Genomic DNA, 27,008 nt, shown 5'->3' on the forward strand with positions numbered 1-27,008 from the left:
AAATTGCTTTTAAAAATATATAATTATTTTTAAAAATATATAATCACCCCTCATGAATGCCACCCTTATGTAAGTTAGACTTTTGGATTTTATCTCTTATATTCTACTATAATTTATATTCTTTATTAAGTAAGTAATGGGGGAAATCTATTTAAAATGTCATCACCAAATACTATTAATAAAGTAGAATTGACTGTTTAATATAATGTAAGCCAGGTAAACACTATAAGGGAGGAAAAAGTTTTTTCTTAACCCAGTTAGGATCCCAGACTGGGTCTCAAAATTAAACGGATAAAGACAGATTAACAGGAGAAAAGCACACAGATTTATTTAATATAAGTTGTATGTGTCATGGAAGCTTTCTTAAGCAAATTAAAGCCCAAAGAAACAGACCTACATACTTTATACTAGGTTTCATGAAGAGTGAGCTACTCAGAGGAATATGGCAGATTAAGAAGTATGAGGTAATTGTAAATTGGGGGAAACTTAGCAAGGCCTGTTTGCTAGATTCTTGGCATCCCTTCTTCTTTGGAGATAAAGATACTCCTTTCCTCCAGATATAGGGTGGACACCTTGCACATGAGAGTTTTATTACAGGGAAGAACCGTGAGGAGGGGAGCTCAGAGTAACCCTCCTGTTTCTGCCATTTTCTCAAATTTGAAATATTGAATAGGCCATGGTGCCACATTTTTGGGTAGCATGACCTCAGTGACCATGGTTTATGAAAGGGAAAGAAAATAATTGTGACTTAGAGGTACTAGGTTCATCCATCAGTTTTATTAATATAAAAATACCTTAGATCAGAATTTCTGCGGCCTATATTTTTATCAAGATACCCCTGCCACACACACTCGTGTTTATCAAACTAGTGAAAATAGACCCTATCTTAGCATCATCTGTGATTTATTGCCAAATTTTTCTCTATTTTTCTTTAGGTTGCCAACTCTATGAAACGAAATAGCATTTCATAGTTCTTAAAAATTTGTTTTTTATATTTTGAGAAGTTTTTCAACCCTTAAAGAAGAGAAACTGATATTTTACAGGAGAAAAATGGGTTTCAGAACAGCGTATTATCCTGTTTTAATTTAAATATGTGTATTTAATATTTGAATAAGAACAAGTTTGGGAGAATCTGTATAAAAAATGTTAACCAGGCATCTGTTTCTGGCTTTTAAGATTCGGAATGGTTTCAGCTTTTCTTTTATATTTATGTATGTTTCCACATTTTTCTGTAGTGAAGTACTTGTCATTGAAAGTAAAGGATTATCTTTTCAAATTGTAGATGTGACAAACTCCTGACTCGATTGCATGTCACTTATGAAGGTACCATAGAAGGAAATGGTCAAGGCATGCTACAGGTAGGTGAATCACAACACAGTGTGCATGTTTAGGACTTTTCTTTTATCAAGCTTCTGAGAGCAAAGGAAATTTGAAAATCTGTTTATTTATCTCTCAAACTGATTTAATACAAAGAAGCATGATAGCAGAATGTAGAAAAACACCAAACAGATCATCTTGACAGCCTTGGTAATGCTGTTAATTTGCCAGTGTACTGTTTCTTACGTTTGCCTCTTTAAAAAGCCTTTGACAGAAAATCTTAAGATCTGGACAACATCAGGCCTCTTAGTTCAGACATTGATTGTAGATTGACAGTGGAGGAAGTTCCCAGGGTATGGTCTTGACAAGCCATCACTATGCAGTTTTATTCTTTTTCTTCAAAGGCAGTTGCTCTGCCCCAAATGATGACCAGCTTGACATGTTTTTCTGCCACCAACCTTGTTTAGGTCTTAGGACACAGACATCTAAAACTGATTGATAAGAAAGTCATCTCTTCCATATGTAACAGTTTTAGGTACGTGAGCCAGCTATGTTTGCTGTCTCTTGCCCGTTTCAGAGCAGGTTATTTTGTTCATCTCCGTCTTTGTTATTCATCTATGTTACTGACTTCACTGTAAAAATATGTATTTTTGGAAAAAGGAGTTAACAAATCAAACACCCTGTGTATCTAGCTTTGAATTGTTGTAACACTTAACACATGTTTTCCTTTGGCTTTATAGTGATAGTGATCTTTTTTAAAAAATCACTAATCAGAGGCAAAATATTAGTGATTTGTGTTCTTATCCTATTTATAAGAGCATCACAATCTCAGTTTTCTTTGAAAGATGCTTATACATCATTTCACTTATGGTGGGAGTTGCTGATTTTTCTTCTTAGATCCTTATTTGGTGCTTATATTGGGTCAGAATCTGAATCAGAGAGTGGACTAACTTGTTTGAATAACTTAATGTATACTGTAAAATGACTAGACTGATTTGTATTTGCCTAGTTATTGCATATTTATACTCTAAGTGTTTAATGAAACTGAGATTCTTTCTAGAATGGACTTTTAAAAGATATATTTGTAATTAAAATCTTCAAAGGGTCAAACCATATTTTGTTTTAAATCACCATCTCTTGGGGCACCTGGGTGGCTCAGTTGGTTGAACGTCCAACTTCAGCTCAGGTTATGATCTTACGGTTTGTCTATTCAAGCCCCGCGTCGGGCTCTGTGCTGACAGCTCAGAGCCTGGAGCTGGATTCACATTCTGTGTCTCCCCCTCTCTCTGCCCCTCCCATGCTAACACTCTGTTTCTCTCTGTCTCTCAATAATAAAAAAACGTTTAAAAAAAATTTTTAATCACCAGCTCTCAGTGATTTTTTTGAGATTATAAATAGAAATACTTAAGATAACTGGATTAATATTTGTCTGGCAATTAAAATTTTTTTTAATTTGTACTTAATCATTACTTTTTTAAATAATAATTCTGAAATATGCTTAAAATGTATTTCAAGTGATGCTGAGAACAAACTGAGGACTCATGGATGTGGGGGGAAGGGGGCGATGGGCATGGAGGAGGGCACTTATAGGGATGAGCACTGGGTGTTATATGGAAACCAACTTGACAATAAACTATTTGTAAAAAAAAAAAAAATTTATTTCAAGTGAATGTTACTTTTCCCCCACATTTCCATCTTGATGATGTTCTTTTCTATATTAAAGTAATGGATTGATTGGGAACCTTAATACACATGAAATAAACAAAGCTACTGCTAGTTAGCACTACGGGAATGCTGACCTTTCATCACAATACAATTCAGCAAGGAATTATTTAACAACATTCAAGGCTGAGATTCTTCCCACTTTTCTGGAATATATTATAGGTGAAATGTGAAACCTCAGTAGATTAAAAGAATGCCATAAAGGCTTCTATTAATTATTCTCCCTACCCGTGCTGTGTATCCGCAGGGGATCAGGGAATATTGTATTGCAATGTTACAAAGTTCCTTGTGTAGCATATAAATTACATTATGCTGAATGGGAACAACAACAAGACCTCTCTAAGGATTGTTATCATTTCTCCCTTTTCATCAAGTTATAATTCAGAAACTGAGCAATCTGAACAAGTAGCTTTAAAGTGAAGTGAGTTGGAAAATGGCTAAAAATAAACACTCATATCCTTGTGTTCATGTTCTGGAACAGTTTTCTTATCTGTAATAGAAAGCCTTCTATTAAGAACTTTTTTAAGTAGTAAAAAGTTTGATTTTTAAAAGACCCCTGCCTTCAGAGGCATATTGAGTTTAGTATAATGTATTTATTTCTGTGCATACCTTTCAAGTAATACATGTTGGCCTTGTATTCAAAGAATGAATAATAGTATGCACATTGAATGTATTTCACTTATCATTACCAAGTTATACATAAATTGGATAGAACTTCCTTTTGTATTTTAGTTAAGTACCTTGTGCCAGTAAAAATTAAGTTTAGCTGGTCTCAAACCTTATTTGTTTCTCATTTGTATTCACAATACCATTATACTTACTTAGTCTCTTGATTTTGAAGTGCTATTTTAATTTTTTGCTGGGTCTCTCTTTTCTTCAGTTTTTTTTTACCATTGCCTTAACTTGAGGCCTGAGTAGTGTTTGTCTAACCTCTTTAGTAGTCACCTAACCAGCCTCTCTGCTTTTAATTTTACACCTTTCCAGTTCATTCCTTAAACTCTAGCCTGAGTTTGTTTTTTTAGAATCATTCCAAGAACCTTCAGAATTAAGTAAAATTTTCCTGGAACCCAGAATACCTTATCACTAACCATAATCCTTCACATTCTGTACATTGCAGACAGGCATGAGGAATTTCCTTATCACTCTCTTCATAGAGCTGTTTACAGCTCTATGTTTTTCCTATGCTTTTGTGCATCTATTCCCTCTGCTTAAACATCAGCAAAATCTAAATTGAATACCATCTCTTTTTGTAAACTGCCCTCTTCTCCCTATGCTCCAATTTTAGTTAATTATATTATTTGGAAAGAATCAAATATATTCTAGTAAGTTCTTGAATAAACATTTTATCATCCTGCTTATGTGCTGGGATCTCATCTAGATTACAAATGCTGTAAAGCCAGGGCCCACGTCTTACTTATTTTTGTATCTCATGGTTCCCAGCACAATATTCAGTTAATATTTGTTGAATATTTTAAGCCATAAATCACCAAATGCATAATGACTTTATATGTTATAAGTAATTCTAATCAATGAACTAGTTCAATCAAAATTATTTTTCTATATAAGCTACAGAGTTACTCTTTTTTTTTAGTGTTGCTTTAGTATGCCTGAGTATAAACATATATGATTTTGTGATAACTCATTTCAAGATCTTGTCCAGTCATATTTTTCAGTATTTTTCTAAGGTCTTCTCTAATGAAAGAAGACTGCTTTACCTTCTATTAATTTCTGTCTTTTCACATATATTTTTGTCTATAAAAAAATCATATTCTTGTTTGTAGAATAGGCTTCAGATTATCATTTAATATTACAATTGCTTTAGAGAACACAAACATGTTTAAAAAAGTTTTTTTAATGTTTATTCATTTTAGAGAGGATGGGTGGAGGGACAGAAAGAAAGGGAGGCACAGAAACCAAGGAGGCTCCAGGCTCTGAGCTGTCAGCACAGAGCCAGATGCGGGGCCCAGACTCACACACTGTGAGATCATGACCTGAGCCAAAGTCGGACGCTTAACCAACTGAGCCATCCAGGCACCCCAAGAACACAAACAAATTTTAAGAAATCTTAAGTTTGACAGTAGCCTGAAAATATACATAAAATCATTGAAAAAATATATTATTGGTGCCTGCCCCTGGTTCTTCGCACAGAGCTCCTAAAACCCTTGTAATATCCTAAATGATAAAAGCACTAGGAGCATCTTTCATCTGAATATTTGGTCTTTAACCCTGATTCCTGACACAGAACTCCTAAATCCCTTGTAATTTCCTAGATGATAGGAGTGTCTTTTGTTCTGATGAGGTGACTCTTGGTGAGCTCCTGGAGAGCTTTAGGTGGGGGCTGGTTACCAAAAAGACCAAGCCAAGATTAGAAGCTTGAAACTTTCTACTCTACTCCCCATCTTCTGCGAACGGGAGAAGGACTGGAGACTGAGTTAATGATTGATCATGCCTAAGTGAAGAAGCTTCCACCAAACTACCCAAAAGTACAGGATTCAAAGAGCTTCCAAGTTGGTGAACATGTGGAAATTGGTGAACATGGGGAGAGGGAGAGGAGGAGGTAGCTCTGTGCCTCTCACCACATACCGTGCCTTATGTATCACTTCAGTTTTTCTATTCATCTCTATCCATTATTATATCCTTTTTAATAAATGAGTAAACATAAGTAAATGTTACCCTGAGTTCTTTTTTTTTTTTTTTAATAGATTTATTTATGCTAAATACAGAAAGTGGTGCTTGGGTTTAAGAAAAATCATTTATAAGCATTCTGGGAGAATCACCAGTTGTTTACATGTGGTGCCATGGGACAAAAACTCTGAAAAGAGGAAAAGCAAGTAGAATCCAGATTATAGTGAAACCATGAGCTTGCCAGGAAGTGTGCGCTTTAAAAAAGAGATTCAAAAGAATTTCTGACCTTCCACCACCTCTGGACTCTAAATCAATGTTACCCTGAGTTCTATGAGTTGTTTTATCAAACCACAGGAGCAGGTCATGGGAACCCCAATTTATAGCCAATAAACCAGAAGTATAGTTGATAACTTGGGACCTGCAATTGGTGTCTGAGGTAGGGCAGTCTTGTGTAACTGAATTGTTAGCCTGTGGGATCTGAGGCTAACTCCTGGTAGATGGTGTCAGAACTGAATTGAATTACAGGACACCTGGCTGGTGTTTCAGAATTGCTTAAAGTGTGGAAACCCACACATCTCATGTCAGAAGTGTTACGAGTGTGGTAGTAGTGTAGGAGAAAAGGAAAGAGAGACATAGGAGTATGTTTTCTATATACAGTATATAAGCCTCTCTTACATTACTAATAATCTGTGTGTGTGTGTGGCTATGTAGGTATACAAGGTGTTATGTATGTGTATAATCTAGCTCCTCAAATAGAGTAATCTAAGATAAAGTTGGAAACCATGTCTTACATGTTGCCCCACAGAGCTTAGCATAATGTTGGACACACTGGAGTGCTTAGTAAGTTTAAGACAAATAATGCTGATAGGTTGAATTTGTTTTCTCTAGAGGATTGTGTCACTCATCTTTATTAATGGAACTTGGGGATCCCATTATAGTACTCCACAGAGAGCTTATGAGTAATTTTAAACTAAATTGGAGATACTAATTTAGTTGAATCTTTAGGTTTTAAAAAAATTTTTTTAACGTTTATTTATTTTTGAGAGAGGAGGGCAGAGTGTGAGCAGGGAAGTGGCAGAGAGAGAGGGAGACAGAATCCAAAGCAGGCTCCAAGCTCCGAACTGTCAGCACAGAGCCTGACGTGGGGCTCAAACCCATGAACCATGAGATCATGACCTGAGCCAAAGTCCGATGCTCAACTGACTGAGCCACCCAGCACCCGCTCTGGGTTTTTCTTTTTATCTTTTTATTTAAATTCCAGTTAGTTAGCCTGCAATGTGATATTAGTTTCAGCTATACAATTTAGTGATTCAACACTTAGACACAACACCTGGTGCTTATCACCACAAATGCACTTCTTAATTCCCATCATCTATTTAACCCACTCCTGCCCCCCATCCCCTCCCACCTACCCTTCAGTAATCCTCTGTTTGCTCTCTATAGTTAGGAGTCTGTTTCTTGGTTTGCCTCTCTCTTCCCCCTCCACCCCCCATGATTAGTTGTTTTCTTTGTTAAACTCCAAATATGACTGAAATCATATGGTATGTGTTTTTTCTCTGACTGACTTATTTCACTTAGCATAATACCCTCTGGCTCCATCCTCATCATTGCAAAAGGCAAGATTTCATACTATTTTATGGCTGAGTAATATTCCATTGTATATATATGCCACATCTTTATCCATTCGTCAATGGACATTTGGACTCTTTCCATAAATGTGCACCCCAATGTTTATAGCAACATTATCAACAATAGCCAATTTTGTGAATCTTTGTTGCTAAACCATGTTTCCTGTTGTCTTTTTTCCCCCTTAGGTATAGTAAAAAAAATTGTTTATAATGTTCATGCAGTTTGAGTTCTGCAACTGAATTTAGTGTGAAATTTTATCTCTTTATTCTTTAACAAAAGAAAAAGGTTATCCAAAAAAGGGCAACTACTAAGTTTTTCAGTTCTTTAAGGACAAATGTTTGATTGCCATATTATATAAGAAAGATAAAATTATATTAGAGTCATATGAAATCCGTAAATGGAAATTGGATGGTGAACGGTGGGGAAAGGATCTTGAAATCTTTCCAGATAAAGTTGCCCTTGATTTGTGGCCCTTGTAGTACATACAAAGTTTGTAGACAAGAGTCTATATGATTACACTGAGGCTTTTGCAGAAAAGCTTCATTTTCCAGGTTCCTTGTAAGGTTTTGGACTCCAAAGAAATACACAGAGATCTTAACTGGAGTGAGATGGGAAGAGTGCAGTCAACCACAGTCTGTTCTCCATTGGAAGGTTACTAATTTGGGGATTGATTTATATGGGAAGTGAAAGGAAGAGGGAGATAACTTACTTACCATATGTGTAAGTATTTTAGATAATCATTTAACATGTCGCATTTTCCCAAATAGGTGGATTTTGCAAACCGTTTTGTTGGAGGTGGTGTAACCGGTGCAGGACTTGTGCAAGAAGAAATCCGCTTTTTAATCAACCCTGAATTAATTGTTTCACGACTCTTCACTGAGGTGCTGGATCACAATGAATGTCTTATCATCACAGGTTAGTTTTGAGAAGTCTGTACAATCAAGTACCTTTTCCCACCTATGAATATCTATCTTGAAGACTAGAGGCCATCCAGATGTAGCTTTTCACTATCCTTGGCATTAGTCCCAGTGTTTTTATTAATTTATTCTTGAGTTTTGGAAATTGTTATGGTTTCATTTTCCTAATCTTGAGTAAGACATTTTATCCCCAATTTTTCATTCTTGGCATCTTTACCTGAGGCACAAGAATAAAAACTATTTACTCTCCAGTTTGAAATTTTACGATATAATGTCCTTAAAAAGAGGATAGTGGTGTGTCTTTGAGCATGTATTCTGTTATTATTCTTCCATTATGTTTCCAAAGTGCTTTGTTAATCTTCAATATGCAGATATGTATACATTTAAAAAGCATCGTTACAATATTCAGAGATAGTCGGTACAACAGAGAGGCTTTTATTGAATAGTAATAAATCAGTAACCATATGTTTACCCTAATTTCTAATCCTGAGAGAAAAAGTGTGATGATCTGAGTGCCTTTCCTTAATTTAAGTTAATATGGGAGGAGGAGAGGGGGAAATATAGTCAAATTTACTGAGATTAAAATTTTTTATTTTTTTTAGCTTGAGATACAACTGTGTCACTGTATTTCTTGTGATTGAGCTACCAAAAAGTTAGTGATTAACTCATAGCTTGTAAGAAATTCTTAATCAGCCACTAAATGTAAGTTAAGCCTTTTATTCAGGTACCTAAAAGAACATTCCCACATAAAAGCCATAGTCAGTCATCAGCTGCTGATGCATTTTTCTTTCTGCAAAAGATTTATCCTTTTTGAATCTCTTGCTGCTTTGAGATTAGTGTGGGAGACTAAACATTCAACCAGGTTGGAGAATTTGGTTGATTGTTATTCTGAAAAATTACAGTGAGAGAAAAATCATCCCATAGCATATTCAACTAATTTACCTTCAAAGAGGTATATGTCTGAACTAAGACTCCGAGATCTACTCCTGATGCCACTCTCTTTGTCTCAAATATATTTGTAGACAACCTTCAAGAAAGTATCTAAATTTTGTTCCTTATGATTTACTTTCAGGATTTTCCCTTTGCCTTTGAACAGTTTGGTTATGACATGTTTAGGATCTCTTTGATTTTATCCTATTTAGAGTTCATTGAGCTGCTTGAATGTTTAAATTTGCTAAATTTTTGGCCAGTACTTCTTTAAGTATTCCTTCTGCCTCTTTTCTTCTTCTGAGAATCCCATTATGCATATGTTGGTATATATGATGATATCTTACTGGTCTCTGAAGCTCTATTCATTTTTCTTCATTCTCTTTTCTTTCTGTTTCTCAGACAGGATAATCTCAATTGACCTATATTCAAGTTTATGGATTCTTTTTTCTGCTTGCTTTCACTGCTTTTGAGTCCCTCCAGTGAAAAATTAAAAAAAATTTTTTTTCTTATATGGTTATTTATTTATTTTGAGGGGGGAGGGACAGAGGGAGAGGGAGAGAGAGAATCCCAGCACAGAGCCTGATGTGGGGCTTGATCCCATGAACCAGAGGATCATAACCTGAGCCAAAGTCACAAGTCAAGGACGCTCAACCAACTGAGCCACCCAGGATCCTCTGAAATTTTTATTTCAACTACTGTATTTTTCAAGTCTAAAATTTCTATTTGGTTCTTTTTTTTTTTATTTTTATAATTTCTCTCTATTTTTTCTTTTTTGAGATTCTCTATTTGTGAGGCATTATTTGCAAACTTTAGTTTAGTTCCTTAGACATAATTTCCCTTAGTTTTTTTTTAAATATATGTAAAATAGCTGATGTCTTTGTTTAGTAAGTCTGACATCTGGGCTCCTCCGGTACAGTTACAGTTTACTCCTTTTTTCCCCCTGAGTATGGGCCTGCTTTCTTTTTTCTTTGCATATCTCAATTTTTTGTTGAAAACTAGACATTTTAATTATGTAGCACTCTCAAAATCAGATTTTCCCCTTCGCCTAGAATTTGTTTTTGTTGCTCTTTGCTCTTGTTGTTTCATGACTTTTCTAAACTAATTTTGTAAAGTCTGTATTCTTTTTTATAGGTAACCATTAAAATCTCTGCCTGGTTAGGTTAGTGGTTAGCTAATGATTGGACTAAGATTGCTTAAATGTTTAGAGCCAATAAGTCTCTCAGTCTTTACTGAAGGGCTCTATGTAGATACTGGAGCTCACCTTCAGCACTCGACCAGGCCAATGACACTTCCTTCCCGCTTGCACTTGGCACTTCACTTCCTGCTTGCACGGAGCCTCAAGGTCAGAGGAATGGGCTTAGGACCTTCTCAGGTCTTTCTTGGGCATGTGCACAGACATGGTCATACATATAGACTTCAAGATTCTTGAGGATACTAAGAACTTTTTAAAGCCCTTTTAGATACCTCATTCCTCAGCTTTTCCTTTGAAACTTTTTGATTAGGCTATTACTTACCCCAACTGGTATCTACTGCCTCAGGTAACTATACTGCTAAACAATTGCATGTAATTGTTTTCAGCAAACAACCATGGGGATTATGCTTTTTATACTGGGTAAATTCCAAGTCAGGTCAAATAAAGCAGCTTTGTAAGTGAGGTCTTCCAGGGAACCACCAGATAGGTTAAATGATGACAGTTCTCTGAGAATGGGGCATTGAAGGAGCTTCAGTGCTTTTCTGACCTCCTTGGTGATGTTCACTGTGATTACAGATTGTTGGCTTTTAAGGCTACTCTTGAGCTTTCAAGAGTGGAATAAGAATAAAATATCATAAAACTCATTTTTTTTACTAAGATTCAGCCAATTTTTCTTTAATAAACCCTCCTCAGACTGCTACAAGCCTTTGATTATTCCCACAGTTCAGTAAAGATTGGTTCTCACAATTTTTGCTAATGTTATCATTGCTTTTATGGAGGAGAAAATTCTTAGAGATTTTTACTTAATCATTTTTGCTGATGTGTCCTTATTTTGTATAAGTTTGTTGGTTAAAAAAAGCTTTCAACAGGTTATTCCGTATTATTTGGATATCTTATTATTATTGTTATAATACCCCTGTGATTCTGCATTTTGGTGAGGTAAGACAATTTGTTAATTTTTTAAGCTTATATAGGAAATTAAGAATGGAACCTCAGCAAAGAAATTTCCTCTTGGATAAAAACTTAACTATTGGAAGTTAATAGCCTAAAGTATTTCATCCATAATTCTGAGGTTGTGATCCAGATTATACTGAAATGTAAAGATAAAAACCTTTTATTTTCACTGTTGTCTCAACTCACTTATTGGTCCTCTATCTGCATTTATTGTTTTTTTTTTAAGTTTTTTTTATTTATTTCTAGAGAGAGAGCGAGCGTGAGCAGGGGAGGGTCAGAGAGAGAGGGAGTCACAGACTGAAACAGGCTCCAGGCTCCGAGCTGGCAGCCAGCACAGAGCCCGACGCGGGGCTCGAACCCACGAACCGCGAGATCATGACCCAAGCGAAAGTCGGACGCTTAACCGACTAAGCCACCCAGGCGCGCCATTTTTTTTTTTAATTTTTTTTTTTAAGTTTATCTGCATTTATTGTTTATCATGTGTGCAAATAGGAAAGATGCAGTTGGAATATATTAGGGAAAAAGAAAGTGCAAGGAATTGCAGAACAAAAAAATCAGACTGTCTAAATCCATTGTTGGGCCAATAGATACTTTGTTGTTGTTGTGTTTTTTTAATATTTACTTATTTATTTTGAGAGAGAAGGAGAGCAAGTGGAGGAGAGGCAGAGAGAGAGGGAGAGAGGATCCCAAGGAGGCTCTGCATGGTCAGCACAGAGCCTGACGGCAAGGCTCCGCCTCATGAACCCTGAGATCATGACCTGCGCCAAAATCTAGAGTCAAACAGACGCTTAACTGACTGAGCCAGCCAGGTACCGCAAGCCAGTAGATACTTTAAATATTAGTCTCTTGATGTTTTAGAAAGCCCTGAAGGTCTGGAATGTGACTGCCTCCAGCATTTGGGTGTGTCAAATATACTTTAAAAGATTTTTAATTTTTAGCAGCTAAGCTAGATTTGAACCAAAGACTCAGAACAGAATATCTCACTAGTTTTAAAGATGAATTTCCATCCTTGAAATAAAAAAGTTGGTAGAATGCTGGGCATTTAAACTCAAAACTAATTTGTTTCATTTGCTTCATTTTTCTTTTTTTACTCAGGAAGTAGTAAGTCTCTTATCATCTATCGTTAATATTGCTGTAAATAAGAGATGTAATTTTCCTGGGAATAGTAAAAGGAAAATATTAGAATTGTGGCTTTTTTTTTTAAGGTAGTTTGTCCTTTGTCTAAAAAAGGATCATCGCTATGGAATTATGTCTGTTCTCTACCTTACCCAGAGCTATTGTAAAATGAATGGAAAATTGCAGATCCATGACTCACCTTCACGTCTATAATTACTTCAGGCCAGGGACATTCGGGGTGACTTTTAACTCAGCATTTTCCCCCACATCCACTTAATTCTATTATAGTGTGTTCTAATTAATACCTGTGATGTGATGTTCCCTTAATGGAAATGGCCATTTCATCATCTGTTTGATCTTGGATTTCTGCCATCTTCCTTCTTCGGATACTCTTAACCGTGCACTGCAATCTATCTGCCTGATCAATTCCATTGCTTCAATGATTCATCCAGGCTCAGTGAGCTAATGGCTGTGACTATGCTGCCTGAATCTGTAGAAGAGTTTGAGAAATTAGAAATAAATTAAATTTATTATCGTTGTAGGGTATCTGGTTGATATCAGACTTTGAAATGAATATGAAACAGGTCATGCAAACAGGCAAATAGTGTTTATCCAGATAGTGTTATGCCTCTATTTGCTGTGATCCTCCCTGGAGGCAGCCATGAGTAAAACCTTTCAGTAAATATAGATAGAAGGAAAGAAACTCCAGTCTTCCCCCTTTTTACCCTTTTTCATGTTCTTCTACATCATCCAGTAAAATAGCATTGATACCAAAGGGTATTACCATGGTTCTGGGAGTTTTGTTGTTTCTGTATGGTGACCACTTAAAGTAGATGCCTAGACATGAAACTTACTGAGTAGAATGTTAGTACCTTTAAAATAAAACCTGCCCTCTTGTGAATAGAACTGCCCCAGATATCACAGATCCTTACATCTTTTGTGAATGTGAGCAGATCTGCTAGAAAGCAGAAAAGTGTATACCACTGCTTATGGTATTGATGCTTCTTACAGAGCAACAACACTGAAGGCCCATCACTACAAAAACAGCCCAATGCTAACTAAAAATGATACCAGCTCACAGGGAGAGATCCAAACTCAGTGGGAGTTTAGCTTCTCTTCATTTTTATTAACCATGAGACTGAAAGTGTCCTATGAGTGAAGAGTGTTCTGTCTCCCGCATAATCACCACTGTATGAGTGCTCCTAAGAAAAGCAGGGTAGATAGCTTTGCTTTCATATAAACCTTCCTTCCAAGGGCACAACCCATAGATACGTAGAATTTTCTCAATCTCCAAATATTTTTTCCTAAGTTCATCATAAATTTTCATTACTTAAAAGAGAAAATAAGAACATTTCTTATTACCAAATTTAAAAACTCACTAGTCTGTCATGAACTCTTGCAAAGATTTTAATGGATTCTTTCATTTTTCCTTAAGTGAAGATTTGTCTGTAAGGCTGAAGTTTAATAGGCTATGTATACCCACAGAGAGCTACCACAAAGGTCATTCAGTCTTCTCTTGTTTGCTATTATCACTATTTACCTTTGTATTTCATCATAGTTTATCAGTAAATTTGAATTTAAAGCAAGGGTATCTGTTTTTCAGAATAAATGGTTGACATAATTTTGAAGGATGTCTACTCAGAAAACCCAAGATTTAATTTTCTTAGAGCAAAAGCATCGGTATATGCATCTTTGATTTCCCATACCTGAAGTAAATATCTAATCTTGTTTCTTTTAGGAAAGAAGACTAAAATCATCTTAACCTAAAATAGAAATATAATAATAATCTTTTCTTTTGAAAAGACAACAGGTGTCTGTTTTCAGATTTAAGAGATCAAAGCAGGCAGTTTTGTTTTGTTTCTTATGAGGAAAACAAAGCTTGCCCACTGCTAGACAAAAAATAGAATGGAACAGGACTATTCCTAGTTGTCTTTATTTACAGTTTGACCAACTGTAGACCAGATAGCTTTTAAACCTCACATAAATGAAATTATGTGTCTTTGGTTTCTCTGCCTCCTTATAAAGTTAAGTTTGATAACACCAATTCTGACTGCTTTATGGTTTTGAAGACTTTTAAACTCATAGGACTTTCCAAGCAATTCTATGATGTAAACAAAATAAGAATTATTAACAAGCCAGATTTTCGGATGCTGAAATGAAGTCCTCTGAGAGATTTGGTTACTTGAGGATTCACTTTCGGTCCCTCATACCTCCTAATCTCAGTGTGGTGCTCCTTTTACCATGCCACACTTTCTTTGTAAATGTGAATTTTTTATATGTGTCAGTTGCATAGTACTTTCTGATTAAATCTTTCTGGACTTATTATTTTAACCTCAGTTAATACAGTGTTCTTCCTGTTTTGCTTGTTAATTATTACATTTAAGTAATTGCTTCTATATTCTTCTTCTTTCTTATTTTTTTTTTAAGTAGGCTCCACCCCAATGTGAGGCTTGAACTCACGACCCTGAGATCAAGAGACGCATGTTCCACCAACATGCCAGCCAGGCACCCCTATATCTATATACTTGTCTTACAAAATGCTAATGTAGACACGAATGTTAATGACAATAATTCCTGCCCTTGAGAAACTGGCAATCTGGTGAGGGAGTTAGATTACATTTTTAAACAACTTTATTGAGGTATAATTGACAAATAATTACATATATATTTAAACTGTATATCTAAAGTGTACAGTTAGGTAAGTTTTGACATATGGCTGCATGCATGAAATCATCATTTTGCACCATGTTTTAATTGGGTTGTTTGTTTTTTTACTATTGAGTTTTGAAAATGCTTTATGTATTTTAGATACAAGTCCTTCTCTTTTTTTACTTTTTAATTATTTTTTAAATTCTTTTTAATGTTTATTTTTGAGAGACAGAGTGCAAGTGGAGGAGGGGCAGAGAGGGAGGAGGAGACACAGACTCCAAAGCAGACTACAGGCTCTGAGCTGTCAACACAGAGCCCAGTGCAGGACTGGAGCTCACAAACTGTGAGATCATGACCTGAACTAAAGTCAGACACTTAACTGACTGAACCACCCAGGCATCCCAACTTTGTGCCCTTTTATCCCAAATACTTTGTTGTAGATTTCTTAATAACTAGGAAATTCTGTTAAATCAGCACACAAAGTTATAAAAATCAGGAAATTTAACATTAATAAATTACTGTTAGCTAATTCCTAGTCAATATTTTCATTTTCATTTTGCGAGTTAACATAATTATATTCTTTGTAGCTTTTTCCCCCAGTCTACTCCAATCCAGGATCACATCTTGACTTCTTTAAACCAGGATAGTTTTTCAGCCTTTCCTTATATTTCTTCACCTTGATGTTTTTAAAGTATATAAGCCAATTTACTTGGTAGATTGTCTCTTATTTTGGGTTTGCCCAATGTCTCTTTGTAACTAGATTTAGTTTATTCATTTTGGTAGGAATCCCATTGAAATGATGTGTCCTGCTCTAATGTATCTTTTGAGGAGAGTAATAATACCACTTTGTCCCAATATCTGTGATATTAAGTGTCCAAACTTGTTTGAAGTAGGATGTGCCAGGTTCTCTGCTGTCGAGTTAGTATTTTCCCTTTCTAATTAATTTGTAATTATATATTTTACATACTTTGAATCTGTAAATATCCTATCCTCATTAAACATTTGGCCACTAATTTTAGCACCCATTTTCTTACTTCCATCATTCCTTCTGCATTTAGTAGTTGGCACTCTACTGTAAGCAAGGATTTTCCATTCTCTCTTATTTATGTATATTAATATTTGTATAGACACATGGATTCTTATTTTATTCAGTGTGTTATAATCCATTACTGTCATCCGTTTTGATGCTACATTGTTCCAGATTTGGTCAGTGTGAGTCCCTTGAGTTGGCTACTGTGTCCCTTTGACATGTACCCATCATTCTTTAATGCATTTCCTTCTTTTTTGGCATAAAATGATGTTCTAAACTCAATCTTGTATATTCCCTGCCCCTAGATTCAGCCATTTCTCCAAGGAGTCCTGGATATAGAGTAATTTTTAGGAATCAGGATTTGAATTGGTTATTGCTTATTGCTACAAAGAGTGTCATTGCTTCCATGCCTTCATCATCAGAGCCAGGAAATACATGGTATAACCACACACGTGCATATACATACCAACAAACGACCATAAATTCCTATGGCTACCTCTCATTGCCATTCAACATCACAGCATAAATTCTAGTCTTCCTTTTTTCTCATTTGCGCAAACCTAGAATACACAAAATGTGATTTCATAACTTCTAAGCCTTGCCACTGCAAAAAGCAAATCTGTTAAGCGGAGTTAAGCTGACATCCTTGTCCACATTTAGTTTTGTCATTCTTTCTGGTTTTAGCTGTTCTGTCAGGTTACATAGTAGTATCTCACTGGGGTTTTGATTTGCATTCCCTTTAAGACTATTGATGTTCACCAGTATTTCATGTAGTCATTAGCCAATTTTGTGTCTTCCTCCATGATGTTTATGGTTAAGTCTTTTGCTTATTTTTTAGATTGGACTGTTTGTATATTTTTATTGACTTATAGGAGTTCTTCAGTATTCTGAACACAAGTCTTTTGTCAGATATTTGTTTTCCAAATATTTTTCCTCCAGTCTTGCCTAAGCATTTTCCTAAAAGTGTTTTAATACTGATCTAATCTAGTTTTTTAAAAATTTTATTAAGGTTACTGCTTTCTTTGTCCTGTTTAAGAAATCTTTATATACCTCCAATGTCTTAAAGCCATTCTTGTGTTTTCTTCCAGAAGTCTTATAGCTTTAGATTTTATGTTAATGCCTGTTATTTTATCTCAAACTAATTTTTGTTCATAGTGTGAGGTAGCAGTTAAAGTTTATGATTTTTTTCTGTACGAATATCTAATTGTTGCAATAACGTGTTGGAAGGATGATTGTTTTATTTTTANTAAGTATTCTAATATATTTAAGGAAATTATCCCACAACAACTTTATTAGGACCCGAGGGTAAAGGTTCTCTCAAAGACGTTTGTAACTGCTACTTTTGCCTAATGAAATAAATTATACCTGACACAAAAAATAATTGGAAAGAAATCATAACAGCTTGAACTGAATGAGAGAGAATGTCAAATGAAAAGAGTCTTTAGAACTCCAGATATTTTAGGAGTGGAAGTAGGCAGAAGTTTTTCCAGAGAAGCTGTTTCTTTTTATTTTTTTTTTTTTTTTTTTTTTTTTTACAAATAGTTTATTGTCAAATTAGTTTCTACATAACACTCAGTGCTCATCCCCAAAGTGCCCTCCTTCATGCCCATCCCCCAATGGATTGTTTTAGCACCTTTGTTGTAAATCAGTTGACCATACAGGTGTGGATTTATCTGTGTATTCTATTTAGTTTCATTGATCTATTGGTTTTTCCTTAGGTTACAACTAAGTAAATCTTAAACTCAGGTAGTTGAATCCTCCAATTCTGTACTTTTTTCACAAATATTTTCATTATTTTAGGTTCTTTGCATTTCCATTCAAATTTTAGAATCACCATCTCAATTACTATTTAAAAAAAAAAGTCTGCTAGGAATATTAACAAGATTGAGGAAAGTTTGCAGTTACAATATTGAAAAATACAGTATTAGGTCTTTGAGCCCCTGATCATGGTCGCCATTTATTTAAATCTTCTCTACTTTTCTCAGTGGTGTCTTCTACATCTTTTGTTACATTTGCTCCTAAATATTTTATTGTTTTTGATGCTATGATTAATGGATTTTTAAGTTTTATTTTCCCATTCTTTGTTGCTAGTATATAGATATACCTTTGATCTTACTACATTTATTTATGAACTTTTCTTTCTTTTTCTATAACTTTTCTTTCTTTTTCTATAACTTTTCTTTTCCTAATGATTCCTTAGGATTTGCTACATGAACAGTCATAACATCTGCAAATAGGGATAGTCTTACTTTTTTATGCTCTTCATGACTTGTATTTATTTCTTTTTTTCCCCCTTATTGCAGTGTTAGGAGTTCACTACAGTGTTGAATTAGGTGGAATGTTTTTATCACTGAGTATGAAGGCAGTTGTAAGTTTTTATGTAATGGTCCTTAACCCAGTTGAGGATTTTTTTTTTTTTATTCTTAGTTTTGCTGAGAGTATTAATTATGATGGGTGTTGAATTTTATCTTTTCTCCAACTTTTGATATGATTGTGTGGGAGTTCTTTAATCTGTAAATGTGATGAATTTCATTAATTTTTCAAATGTGAATTCAAAATAAAAGCATAATTGTTATGTCTTTCTGATGAATTGACCCTTTTATCATTATGAAGTATTTCTCTTAATCTTCATAATACTCTTCCACATAAAGTTTGATTTATCCAATATTAATATAACTACTCTCACTTTCTTATGATTAGTGTTGTCATGTTTGTTTCTTTTACTTCATAGGTTCATCTCTCTTTTACTTTACTTATAAATTTTTTGTAAGCAGCCTAGACTATTGGTCCTGTAGAGTTTCCTGTGGTCTAAATGTTGCTGATTACATTTTCATGGTGGTATTTAACATGTTTCTCTGTTCTCTGTCTCTAAATTAATAGTTAAATGTAGAGGCCATTTGCAGTCTTAATCATGACATTTAGTACTCTGTGTATATAAAATCTTCAGGTTGTTTAAGTAACCTGTAAGAAGTTAACCTGACCCCCAAAATGAAATTAATTTGCTTTTGGATGAAGAATTGACAGTCATAGTTAGCATGTCATGACTTGATTTTGTGTTCTTTTTATTTTTATTAAGTATGTTTTCTATTTTTTTAAGTTTGGTTATTTTATTTTTTTAAGTTTGTTTATTTTGAGAGAGAAAGAGCAGGATAGGGGCAGAGAGAGGGAGAGAATCTCAAGCAGGCTCCACACTGTCAGCACAGAGTCTGACGCAGGGCTCAATCCCATGAACCCTGAGACCATAACACCAGCTAAAATCAAGAGTCGGATACTTAACCGACTGAGCCACCCAGACACCCCTCCTTGTTTTCTGTTTTTATAAAGTATATTTTTTCTGAAATACTGTATATTCTAATAACAGTTTTTCCCTGAATATTAAGTCTGTCACACATCTCTTCAGTATTAGAACTTTATCGTCTGAGTAGTTTTGTTAATAAATAGTGTCTAGCTGTCTGAAAAAGTCAGGGGACACCTGGGTGACTCAGTTGAGTGTCCGACTTCACCTAAGGTCATGATCTCACAGTTCACAGATTCAAGCCCTGCATCAGGCTCTGTGCTGACAGCTCAGAGACTGGAGTTGGCTTCAGACTGTGTGTCCCCTTGGTCCCTGTGCCTCTCTGTGATCTCTCTTTCTCGCTCTCACAAAAATAAATAAAAAACATTTTTTAAAAATTGAAAAAGTAAGTCTGCTTTCATTTTATTTACTGTCAAAATTAGTGCACTTGGACAAAAAAAAAAGCTGCTAACATTAGTTGTCGATGTGTCTTGCTTATTCTTTTTTAAATTTCTTTTTTACATGTAAAAAGTATTGTCTTGCTCAGGGTTTTCAGCTTTTCATTCTACTGTTTTATTGCTTTCTAAAAAGTTAAGTGATTATTGAGCTGATCGTGGGAATTGGAATGATTTTATTTAGTTAAAAAATAGGACACTTTTGGCACCATACCTCCTGATATTTCCAGGTCTGATGAAGTAGAAATCTCTGTGGGTGCTTGGCTAGCTCATTCGGAGGAACATGTAACTCTTGATCTCAGGGTCATGAGTTCAAGTTCCACATTGGGTATAGAGATTATACTTAAATAAATAAAAACTTTTAAAAATGTTTTATTTATTTTTGAGAGCAAGAAAGAGAGCATGAGTGGAGGAGGGGCGGAGAAAGAAGAGGAGACAGAGAATCTGAAGCAGGTTCCCAGCTCTGAACTGTCAGCAGAGAGCCCGATGCGGGGATGGAACTCGCAGACCAAGAGATCATGACCTGAGCTGAAATCAGATGCTTAACCGACTGAGCCATCCAGGCGCCCCAAAACTTTTTAAAATAAAAGTAGAGGGGCATCTGGGTGGCTCAGTCAGTTGGGCGGCCGACTTTGGCTCAGGTCATGATCTCGCGGTTTGTGGGTTCGAGCCCTGCGTCGGGCTCTGTGCTGACAGCTAGCTCAGAGCCTAGAGCCTGCTTCAGATTCTATATCTCCCTCTCTCTCTGACCCTCCCCTGCTCACGCTGTCTCTCTCTCTCTCTCATTCTCTCTCTCTATCAGAAATAAATAAAACATTTTTTAAAAATTAAAAAATAAATAAATAAAAGTAGAAATCTCTGTTATGTGGCAGCCTTGGTGCATGTTCTCATTAGGTGAATTTTAATCATACTTTTTCCCCTCCCCTACTGATTTTACAAAGCCCTTTGAAGTAACTTGCATGTTGATAGGCAAGTCTTAGATTTAATTTTAATGACACTTTTCTTAGCAAGGAATGTTTTTATGTAAAATTGCCTTCACAATAGTACAAACTAATTATTACCATCAGATTACTGATACTGAAGACATTGGACCTTTATAAAAACAGTCGAGGTACTCCTCATGAAAGAAATTTTTTTATGTAAACTTTTTTAAAGTTTATTTATTTATTTTGTATGAGAGAGAAACAGCACACAAGTGGGGGAGGGACGCAGAGAGAGAGGCTCTGTCGGCGCAGAGCCTGATGTGGGGCTCGAACTCACGAACTATGAAATCATAACCTGAGTTGAAGTCAAGAGTCAGATGCTTTACTGAGTGAGTCACCCAGGCACCCCTTATGAAAGAAATGAAAATGACAAAGCATATTTTCTTTTCTCTTTTGATCGAGACATTTATCTCTGTAGAGTAGACATTGCAGTGGCTTTTATAGGTGTCATTTTCTTTCTTATAGAAAATAATAGCAAGTCATTAAGACCAGTGAGGTTTTTTGGTTTTTGTTTCAGTTGACATTTGCCAATAAGGTATTTCTAGAAAGGAGAAATAAGTTTATTAACAAGACCCTTTAGAACATGAAGCTTTTAAGAAAAATCTTTCCATGGAGTGCTTGGGTGACTCAGTCGGTTAAGCATCCGACTTCGGCTCAGGTCATGATCTCACTGTTTGTGGGTTTGAGCCCCACGTCAGGCTCTGTGCTGACAGCTAGCTCAGAACCTGGAGATTGTTTCGGATTCTATGTCTCTGTCTCTCTCTGACCCTCCCCTGCTCACACTGTCTCTCTCTCAGAAATAAATTTAAAAACAAAAGAAGAAAAGAAAAATCTTTCCAAAAAATAATGGCAGGTTATTTGTTTCAGGTACTGAACAGTACAGTGAATACACAGGCTATGCTGAAACATATCGTTGGGCCCGAAGTCATGAAGATGGGAGTGAAAGGTGAGTTTGTTTCTGACTAGTATCATTTGACTAAAAGCTAAGGAATGTGGGCTTAGCCTAGTACATTCTGTCTCCCATCTACTCTTATTTCAGAAGTGTAACTGCCTTTTTATGTTCAGTATTACAGGTTTATTAATAGTTAAAATAGTATTACCATTTCAATATGTAAAAGGGAAGGACAGAGAAATAAAAGTCAGAAGTCTAAGCCAAGAACAAGAAGGGCAGAACTCTTGTTCTTTTTCTTAATGTTTATTTTATTTTTGAGAGAGATAGAGCACAAGCAAATGAGGGACAAAGAGAGAGGAGACACAGAATCCAAAGCAGGCTTCAGGTTCTGAGCTGTCAGCAGAGAGCCTGATGCGGGGCTCGAGCCCACAAACTGCGAGATCATGACCTGCCTGAGCTGAAGTCATATGCTTAACTGACTGAGACACCCAGGTGCCCCAGAACTCTTGTTCTGTACCTCTCAGCTACCAGATGTAAGCAGTCAGTGGAGGTTCACTTCCAAAGCCAAACTTATTTAGGATAAGTTCTTATTAGAGCTTAAAACCTTTAACTGGCTTATTTAGTTATCCTGGATTCTTCTGTGAGATTAAGTAGGTGGGGAAACATGCTGAGAAAGTATGCCTAATGCCACAGAACAGTTAACAGCAGTAAACTTGGCTGTTCCTGTCTCCCTATTTCTTACTGAAAAATATTTTTATACTTTACTATTTTTGCTTCCTCACAAAATTGATTTACCATGGCTAAACTTTTATAGAAATGATACCTAGGTAATATTCCATTATTTATATATAACACATCTTCTTTATCCATTTATCAGTTGATGAACTTTTGGGGCTTTTTCCATAATTTGGTTATTGTTGATAATGCTGCTGTAAACATTGGGGTACATGTATCTCTTTGAATCAGTATTTTTATATCCTTTGGGTAAATACCCAGTAGTGCAATTGCTAGATCATAAGATAAAGAAGATTTGATACACACACACACACACACACACAAGTACACACACACGATGGAATATTATTCAGCCATCAAAAAGAATGAAATCTTGCCATTTGCAACAACGTGGATGGAACTAGATTGTATAATCGTAAGTGAAGCAAGTCAGTCAGAATAAGACAAATACCATATGATTTTATTCATAGGTGGAATTTAAGAAACAAACCAAATGAACATGGGAGGAGGGTGGGAGAGGCAAACCAAGAAACAGACAGAAACAGACTCTTAACTATAGAGTACAAACTGAGGGTTACTGGAGGGGAAATGGGTGGGGGGATAGGTTAAATAGGTGATAGGGATTAGCGAAGGTTGTTGTGATGAGCACTGGGTGAGGTTTGTGACAATGAATCACCTGAAACTAATATTATATTGTATATTAACTAACTGTAATTTAAATAAAAATTTGGAGAAAGGAAAAAAAAAGAAATGGTGCCTGAAACTGTGTGTGTGTGTGTGTGTGTGTGTTAATGAAAAAGAGTCATGTGTTAGAATCAGTTATTGCCCACCTACCCTTGCAAACTTATTCTTTGTAATATCTCAAATCCAGTCCCTGGTCTCTTTCCCTTTGTTTTGATTAAAATATTTGGTTGCAACAATTACATGGTGTTTAATTCCTGATAATTATTTACAGACAAAGCGAAGGTTTCTGTTGCCATATTTTGGCGTGAAAAGTTACTTGGCATGTTAATTTATGCAAGTCTGTAAAGAGAATATTGGAATATTTGGAATTTCATGTTTCCAAAATCATCTCACCGCGTCCTTCTTATTTCCACAGGCAATGTGTTACTGTCTGCTTTATTGTCTTTATCTTTTTAAAAATCGTTTTGCACTGTCTAGAATTGAGCACAGTAGGTAGAATGTTATACTAAATCATGACACAGTTTTTTTGTAACACTTGACTTCTTGGGATTGTTTTGGATGATAATGATACATGGTGATGTTATAAACCCAAGACCCAAAGAGCACGTCTTTGAAAGCAAAGGAGGAATGAGCTTTTTGACCTTTTTTTTTTTCTTTTTTGGCTTTTGTCAAGGTACAAATGCCATGTTGTTAGTATTTGAGGTTCCTTTTTGTTTGCCCCCCGAATCCTTGAAGTTCTGAAACTCACTGTAAATGATATACCTGTTTACAATATGTCATGTTTGTCATCTCTTGATAATTTTTCATTTTACTGTTTACGTAATGGTTTATAGGGTGAATGCCTTGAAATCTGAAATTAAAATGGTGTTTTCTCGGGGTGCCTGGGTGGCTCAGTTGGTTAAGCGTCCGACGTCGGCTCAGGTCAGATCTCATGGTTCATGGGTTCGAGCCCTGCATCAGACTCTGTGCTGACAGCTCAGAGCCTAGAGCCTGTTTCTGATTCTGTGTCTTCCTCTCTCTCTGCCCCTCCCCCACTCATGCTCTGTCTCAAAAATAAATAAACTATAAAAAATAAAATAAAAATAAAATAAAATGGTGTTTTCTCCCTTCCTGTTTTGCTGAGACCTGTCTATAGCTACTGGTTTGTTGGTTGTTTTTAACATATTAACCCTGCCAAACTCACAAGGGTTATATCTCGTGAGTATCTTTCCTTAGACATCTTACCCCTTCCATCCTGCCCCAGGGACGCCTGGCAGCGGCGTGGCACTGAAATCGTCGCCATTGATGCCCTTCACTTCAGACGCTACCTCGACCAGTTTGTGCCTGAGAAAATCAGACGCGAGCTTAACAAGGCCAGTAACCTCATTTCTTAGTTCATCTGGCAACTGTCATCTATTTACTGCCATTTTATTAATGCTGAAATTAATGCTTTCTGGTAATTCTTGCAGTGTCAGTATGTCTGCCCACAGCTCTCCTGATTTAATGGGTCTGTCAGCTTGTACAAGATGTACTTTCCATTTCGTAATTGCTTGATTACTGATGCCAGATAGACTGTTGCTTGATATTGAGCCCCACACATGCATTTAGCTCATCAAATACTTTTACTTGCTTTGGAACATTATTATTTTAAAACCATGTAGAAGGTGCATGAGTACTAAAATTTTTTTTCGCACCTTTCAATGATGTCTCTGCAAAGTATGCTATTAGGGTTAATACAGATAAACCATAAAAGTTAAGTTGTATTATAGTTAAGATTGACATGTAAATTGTTTATTGATTAGGTAATTTGGCATATTTATGATGGAATCTGTAATTTTCTGTAATGTTTAGTGTTCTCTGTAATGTTTAGTGCTGTCTACTATAATCATTTTTCCAATTTTATTACAGAAATATGAAAGTGAACCATACCTATTATTCAGATTTTCACTTCTGCTAACCATATAAATAAACTCTTCTCATACAGTAGAGTGCTCATTCTATTCTTTAGATTTAGGGCTTTACCAAAAACAGTTGATAATTTTAGATCCTCAAACTAACACCCAAGGAAACTGACCCAATTCTGAAAACCATTGTTTAATTTAATAATTCACATTTTGTCATGAGATTGTTTGTTAAGATAATGAGGTCTGTGGTTCTGCATGGCTACACATGTGCCAGTCCCTACATAGACTTTTGCTTATGCCATCGCAGGGAGATCGGGAGTGCCCTGGGATTGGCACTTTTGGCATTAAGTATATCCTCTTCACAGCTTCTGCCTGGTCTTACCACAGAAATGGTGTCTCTGGTGCTCTGCTTATCCTAGTTCAAACACCTTGCCTTTCTTATAGTTAGTCAAATAAACAACCAAATAATCCACAATGGCTTTTACTGCTCTCACAACTTGGTATATATTTTGAGTATAAATACTTTTATTATCTTATATTCTGATCTACTTGAGAATCTAATTGTTGAGTGTTTTTTAATACATAATCTATTAGGTTATTTTCATGTTTAGAGTTCTCAAAGGGATCTCTTAAAATTTTTGAAGAAGAGGGGCGCCTGCGTGGCTCAGTTGGTTAAGTGACAAACTCTTGGTTTTAGCCCAGGTCATGATCTCATGGTTGTGGGATTGAGCCCCCAAGTCTGGCTCCATGCTGCCAGTGCAGGGCCTACTTGGGATTCTCTTTCTCCCTCTCTCTGTCCTCCCCTTCTTGCTCACATTTGCTTTCTCTCTCTCAAAATAAATAAACTTTAAAAAATGTTTAAAAAGATTTTTTGAAGAGTAAGTAAATGCACTATTTTCCAAAGTTGAACTTAAGTAACTGATATCACATATGTATTTTTTTTAGTTTTTTACAGTAATTTCTCAGAAAAGCTGTGTGGAAAGACTGTTATTTGGTATATCAGCTGGTATAATTTCTTTCCTTTACCTGACTCTGAAAGTTAGAGATTCTAGAACAAAATATTTTTTACTACGTTAGGTACATTTTAAATGTAAGCCTTTCACTATGCCAAACTCTTTTTTCCAAGTACACCATGTTTTTATTATATAGCATATCAAGTAGAATAAGATTTATCTTTAGATTTTCATCTATTTCATTTTCCTTATTAAACGTATATGAATTTGTCACATGGTCATGGTCATTGATAGCAGAAGACATTTATGTAAGCAGTAAGTTGGAAAAGAAATATGTGAAAAGGGAATGTGTTTAACTACAATCATACATTAACACAAATTTAAAGGATAAAGATTTATATTCTTATGGATAAAAATGTATATTCTCACAAATACTTTTCTGTAGGAGCTAGATTGTTCACTTTTAGAAATTATCTGCAAATATCATTTTAAAAACTAACCCTGGACGTAAATAAATCTTTTCTTTTTTAATTGCCCACGGCCAATTGTTGTTCTCTACACTTACTTATTTATATAGCACTAACTTTTTTACTTATCCTCAAAGACAGCAGAAATGTTAAAGATGTGAAACCTTGGTGTATGTGAATAGGTTAAGTTAGATGTAAGTATCTATAGAATGTAGAGTCCCTAGGAAATACACTTTATATGAAAAGAATGAGTCTTTAACCTGGCAGCAGCAGCAGTTTTATTTCACTCAAGTCAGTCAGTCCCAAGCACACTGCCTTGCTTATGAGAACTTCTCAAAAATATTCGTTAAATTCATTAATTGGTGATTAAACTTCTTAGAAATTACTAACACCAGGGGCGTCTGGGTGGCTTAGTCGGTTAAGCGTCCGACTTTCGCTTAGGTCATGATCTCGCAGTTCGTGGGTTCGAGCCCCGCGTCGGGCTCTGTGCTGACTGCCAGCTCAGAGCCAGGAGCCTGTTTCGGAGTCTGTGACTCCCTCTCTCTCTGACTCTCCCCTGCTCACGCTGTCTCTCTCTCTCCTAGAAATAAATAAAACGTTA

The 27,008-nt window shown here is 35.7% G+C and overlaps 1 protein-coding gene across 2 annotated transcripts in view; it reads left to right on the top strand.

Annotated features, from left to right (window-relative positions):
- The window catches only part of PARG (poly(ADP-ribose) glycohydrolase), a 128,284-nt gene that overhangs the window by 72,737 nt on the left and 28,539 nt on the right, over nt 1-27,008 (top strand). For both annotated transcript variants that reach the window (XM_039233738.1, XM_039233737.1), the window contains exons 12-15: nt 1,283-1,358; nt 8,061-8,208; nt 21,661-21,739; nt 24,348-24,456. In XM_039233738.1, coding sequence (XP_039089669.1) covers nt 1,283-1,358; nt 8,061-8,208; nt 21,661-21,739; nt 24,348-24,456 — 412 coding nt within the window. The remainder of the gene's footprint in view (nt 1-1,282; nt 1,359-8,060; nt 8,209-21,660; nt 21,740-24,347; nt 24,457-27,008) is intronic.

Source organism: Hyaena hyaena, unplaced genomic scaffold, assembly GCF_003009895.1.
Source record: "Hyaena hyaena isolate Hyena2069 unplaced genomic scaffold, ASM300989v1 scaffold_78, whole genome shotgun sequence".
In the NCBI taxonomy this organism is placed as follows: Eukaryota; Metazoa; Chordata; class Mammalia; order Carnivora; family Hyaenidae; genus Hyaena; species Hyaena hyaena.